Source organism: Pinus tabuliformis, chromosome 1_1 (assembly GCF_031772625.1).
Source record: "Pinus tabuliformis cultivar Carrire ecotype Pingquan chromosome 1_1, CPIR1, whole genome shotgun sequence".
Lineage (NCBI taxonomy): Eukaryota > Viridiplantae > Streptophyta > Pinopsida > Pinales > Pinaceae > Pinus > Pinus tabuliformis.
This window is the reverse complement of record NC_142297.1, coordinates 764,419,301-764,425,300: the sequence shown is the minus strand read 5'-3', so window position 1 is coordinate 764,425,300 and position 6,000 is coordinate 764,419,301. Positions and strand designations below refer to the sequence as shown.

The 6,000-nt window shown below is 38.1% G+C and overlaps 1 protein-coding gene across 1 annotated transcript in view; it reads right to left on the bottom strand.

The window, feature by feature from the left end:
• The window catches only part of LOC149216267 (uncharacterized), a 181,941-nt gene that overhangs the window by 112,757 nt on the left and 63,184 nt on the right, over nt 1-6,000 (bottom strand). The window contains exon 12 of the mRNA XM_089392761.1: nt 3,259-3,320. Coding sequence (XP_089248887.1) covers nt 3,259-3,320 — 62 coding nt within the window. The remainder of the gene's footprint in view (nt 1-3,258; nt 3,321-6,000) is intronic.

Here is a 6,000-nt window from a genome sequence, read left to right as displayed (position 1 = left end):
CGACCCATTGTGTGGACACAATGCAAAAGTCAATTGTTTGATTAAGTGAGGTACCTACCTAGGAGGATAGGTGCTACGCACTTGGAGGAGGGCACTCTACCCTAAAAGCATGGGAGAATGTGACATACACCTTCAAGGTTGGATACTTAACTTCTGGATGCTTTGGTTGAAGAACATATTTCATGGAGGTTGGTTGTGCACCCAAAAATATGTGGAGAATCACTGGAACAAGAAATTACCTTGGCACGTGTTAACAAGCATTGAGAAAAAGAGGACATGTGACACACAACTGGAGGAGGAGCACCTTGCATGAAGATACTTGGGGAACGAACCAACATGTCAAAGGGAGTGTTGGGCTAGCAACTTGTTGGATAGTGCACCATCTTGGAAGAGGCATGTTGGGCCTAAAGGGGCATCATGCTTGGAGGACACACCACTTTGGGGTTGGGTGATTCCCTTGTGTGACACTTGTCATCCCTATATTATAGAGCATCCCATGTGGATTTGCCTTATCGAAGTAGGTCTACGTTACTTTTATGGACCTCGTCCATGTTTTATGTTGGCCTCCCTCACCTATTCTATATAAAAGGAGGAGAGTCTTTGTCATTACTCATTATTCTCTCTTTGTATGGAAAGGTATTGTAGGGAGAAAGACCTACCATTTGTGATGTAAACCATCGAGAAGACATGAAGATGAATGCTAGCAATAGGAAGAGAAGTCCTAGGGTTTGTGTGCTGTAAACCCTAGATAAAGAACATGGAGCACTTGAGTAGAGGAGTCTTGAAGCTTGGTGTGATGCTTAGATTGAAGAAGAATTGGAGCTTACATTGTCGTTCTCTCGATATTCCATTGATAAAAAAAGCATTGTCTAAAGGGTCTTGATGCTTGCATGAAGCAAAAGATGAAAACCTAACGTTCCTCCAATGTAAACCCTATGACGAACAAGAAGATAGATTTGCTAGCACTAGGATTTTCCTTGGAGCCTTTGTACTCATGATGCAATAAGCCCTAAAGTTTGAGTAATGTAAGCACTAGAGATAGAACGTCGACATTAGAGCAAAAGTTGCTCATGTCTTGATATAAAAATAAGACATGATTTAAAAAGAAAAAATGGCATGATCATTAGAAGGGTGAAGAAGACTACAAGTTTGTGTGATGAAAACTTCAAGAAACTCCTAGAAGACTTGTGTGATGCGAGTAGGAGAACACGAGCAGACTTCTTGATGTTGATACTAGCTTGTTGTTGAGCCTTTGGAGCAGCTAGAAGTAGCTTGGTGCGATGCCTTGATAGGCCATGATTGTTGCTTACAAGTTTTCAATGATGGTGGCTGCCCTAGCTACTAGGATTTGGATGCAACCAGAATGCCCTAGCTACTAGGGGATTTGAATGCCACCGGAGTGCCCTAGCTTGTGACAAGTAGATAGGACATGTTTTACTAGCTTGCAATAACTTAATTGTATGTAATTTCATCTGCATTATGTTGTAATAATAAGTGCAACTTCATTGTACAAATATTGTGAATTGTAGATCTGAAAATCAGGCTTATGTTTCTCACGTTCTCACGTTAATCTTCTCTTGTGGCAACATGCCGGCCCACTATGTGCATAGTTGAGGCACTTGATAAGCTGATATTTCGGTAGTTAACTTATTTTATTTTATTGTGTTTTAAGGTTCAGGTGTGTGCCCTTGTTTTCTAAGCTCATAAGACCCCCTAAATCCTCCCTTCTTGAAGGGACACCTCACTTTGGTTGTGTATATATAACAACTGAAGCTCTCATTTGTAAACAAATTCATTTGTTTTTTTCCTAAGAGCACATATATTATTTCACTCAACTTGTGATGCCTCCTCTTGGTTATGGTTAAATTATCTTGAGGTCATTGCATGCAAATACCTTCTTGCAATCTATCTTAAGAGCTGTTACATTTCTGCAATTTCTTCTTGATGGATTAAGGTTTGTTAAAGAGATCACCATAGATCTAGCATCTCTTATGATCTTAACATGTCTTATGCTATCAAAGTTAGTGTGACTCTTTCTTCCTTATCCAACACAACTTTAAGGCTATTTTTCAGATTTGGAATTAGGTTTTCAGAACTGTTACAAGGTTGTTACGGATCTGAATTAGGCTTTTCAGCACCATATTGAACAGTGATCATTTTTAGGGTCACTTCACCTGAGAGCTCCTCCTTGGGAGATTCCTTTGGTTCTTTTGCAATTTAAGGAAAGGAACTGGCAATGCACTCATTCCCCTTATTTCCTTCTTCCCCAGTGTTCCTGTTACTTCCAGTTAAATTTGTAAGAATGAATTAGTGTAATGTTTTATGTTTTTTCAATTAATATATTATCTGAGCCAAATGGCTGTGATTGTTTTTCTTTCATCTTAGAAGTTTCATGGGATGCAATCAGCTTCCATGTTTCTTTACAAGTGTGCATGCGCATTTCTGAATTATAGTTCTAAGGAAAATAAAAATCCGATACGTGTTTTTAATAGAGGATTGGGTATGAAATAAAATGCAATAAAAATAATGGATCAGCTAGTGAATTGAATAGTTGAAGAGAATAAGAGTCAAAAATTAATGTCTCAACAACGAAAATGTTCATTGGATTCATATGTAGCTTGATAAAAATGAAACCGCAACATCATATAATTAATCAGGCCTTAAAACTCAAGAAACAATCATATAATGCCCCCCTGTTTCGGAGAAGGAAAACAGAAACAAGAAAAAGAATATGAATGTATAATGAAGGTCCAAATTGCAGTTCAATGCATGCAAAGATTGCAAGGAAGTTATCAATACTAATTAATTCAATATCTACAAGCTTCTTCATGAAAACAACAAAACAAGTTTCAACCATTGAAACTGTTTGGGACCAAAAACAGCAGACAATACAATTCCCTAAAGGCTAAAGCAAGCTACTGAAACAGAATTGATTCACAACATGGAATAAATAACTAAAAGGAAGTAGCATAAGCATATTGTAGTATTGTACCCCTTCCTGCTCAAAACATATTAAATAAATTCTTACATTCAGTAAAATTATATATGTTTTAGTTTACCCAGTACTGCTTAATAACTGTGAATCCCTTAGAAAAGTGCAAAACATCTGTGAGATTCTGGATACTTTTTATCACATATATCAGAAAAGAATTGAACTAAAGGTCAGCAGATCAAGAAAAGAAGCAACCATAAGTAAACATGCATTAAAATGACTTTCAAAGGATGTCAATTGTGGATCACATAGATATGATATTGAACCTTAATGTTGCAGATCTTTTCTCCTCCAAAGCCCGACATAATTCGTTTTTCAACCACTTTATCTGGCACATACAATAATAGCAATTTTTCGCTCAGCTTAGTATTATGAATATAATCCAACCTATTATCATTATCCTCCTGAATCAGAAGAGGCTAATTCACAATTCTCAATTCTACTTGCATTTTTTAAACACAGTACATAGATGACTATGCTCCTTAGTGCCTAAAACGAACATGATTGATACATTGCAATTACGTTTGAATGATATAAATTTAGAGAAAAATATCTGAAAAACTATAAACACAAGGAACATATGACCTCTAACAAGGGTGATAGTTTACATAACTAGATACAACACAACGTAGAACAGGGAAGCATGTATAGGTTTAAGAAAATGTGCTTCTAAAATTTTAGGAAACACAGCAACAAAACTATATATAATTGTCTAAGCAAGGACAACTCTAATATGTCTTGAATACATATAGACGGCCTGTGCAAGAATTGTCAACTTTTGATTTCTCCAAAAACTGTGTTCTTTATTGATTATGAGTTTTTTTTCAGTTTCCAAATTATAAGACCTTCCACCTCCCAGTCTGAAAAATAAAATAAAAGCTCCATTTACAGTACAGGAATGGCAATTTTCATACTGGAATGTGCCAGGAAACATTTCCAGTGAGGAAGCTCTGGAGATATTGTTTCTCAAACATTTCCCAGGTATTTTAAACTTTTTCACTGTTCCTACACCAGAAGTGTTTCCTGTATTGTAGAAACCCCAGTCAGATGTTTAGGTTAGAATCTTAGATAGACTACAAAAAAAGATGAAATGATATATATGTTTTCCATAAGAGGAATCAATAGGATTTATGGTCCCTGTTACCTACTCAAAGTGGGTAGACCCTAGGAGAAAAATTCTCCTATAATGGTCAGTTTGCCAGCCAGCAGCTCTATGATGATCCAGAGATAGCTATGCCTCAGCTTTCCACACATGATCTGGTCAGTGCTTTTTTCTATCTAGCATACTTCTTGAAGGAAACTGGGTCATCTATTTGAAGATACACCAACCATTTCTATAATCATGTGCTTTTATTTCATGTTATGGGAATTCTACTATGGATCACAGGTCGAGTTAGATGATTGGCTGCTCTTGATTGCATCCTTGTTGCCACAATTCACTTGAGAGGTTACCCCTTGCTACCAGTCTAGTGTGACCTTCCCTGAAGCATTTTCTTTGACTGTTTAGGAGGGGCACAAATAGGAAGCACTGATAGATATAGCGTGTCCAAGGTAATCCATACGTATCACATTCCCTCAGTCCCCTATATCCACCTCCATGCTTTGGGCTGATTGCCATATGTAACTGGTGCTGGCACCCCCTATTCTCATCTTTGAGCAAGGGCCCAGAAACTTTTCCCTTACAAGGTTGATGCAGCTGAAAGAATGATAAAAGAATATATAGCCACAAATAAGAGAAAATGTAAAATGCAAAAGATGGTTGGGACAAATAATAGCCTAGCCTAAGCTCTACATCCCTCATTAGCCCTCACTTGGTTCCTAGCATATCATGCTCTATGTAAATAAAAGGAACTTATGAATGTCCCAACCCAATGTGCAATAAACCGTTACATCCTTGAGGGTTATTGAAAGGCATTAAGCAAGTTGTTGACCCAAACTATGCAGGTTAAAACAAAAAAAAAATCATTAGAATAAAAGGTGCACCAAAGAAGTGGTAAAAATAGGCCGAGGAAAGGGGTAACTCAGGGCCCCACGATTTCTCCCCCTTCTCATCATTACACTCAAGATGTTGGACCTCCTTCAGTTGGTTCCTGGGCAATGGCATCTTCCTTGAAGTCTGTCCCATCCCATGTCCATATCAGATGCACCTCGGAATTGTCTTTCCTCATAGGGTTGGAAGCACCTAATAGGGCTAATTGAATAGTGTTACTTTTAGATAACAATGGTATGTCCTATGCTTAAGCACAATTTACTTCAAAGTTCCTTTAGCAGCCCAATGACAATTTCCAATTATATCCAGTAGCAATCATATTAACATATAAACATTGACAGTAAATGCAGATAGAACATAAAATCATATGCACAAGACAAGCCAAGACAAGATGACGCAAGATGTGGTGGATGTCAGGGACAAACCCCAATGTGGGGAACCCTTTGATCAAATCATCTTATTATTCGCCAATAGTTCGGCAGAGAGAAAGAGAAAATATCATAGATACAAGCACAAAATAGATCTGCCAAATCAGCAGTCAATGCAGCCCTAACCAGAAAGTCAACAGTGGTAAAAGCTGCCCCAAATCAGCGTCTAATCAACTTGGTCAACTTCAGAATAGTATGGCCTCCAAAGAGGGTCAAAGTCAACCCAAAACAGCTTGGTCAACCCAAACAGTCCTTGCTGTAATTTCTGTGTTCAAACCAGAAAGTCAACGCTGCAGTCAATGTGGTCAAACTGTCCCCATTTACCTCAATTTGTGTGCCGAAGAATGCAGCCTAAAAAGATCGAAGTTCTGGCCCAAAACACAAGTCAACACTGCAGTCAAAGCACCCAAGTCAATGTTGGGCAACACTGCCCTAATCACAGAAATTCCGGCCTCCTGAAATCAGCTTGCCTTCCACACGTGCAAAGAGAAAGAGAGCTTCCAAGTGTACAAACAAATTAAGAGAGGAGAGAGAAGATGATGTGATCAGATGAAGATTGTCCAAATGAGAGAAGGGTCACTCCTATTTAC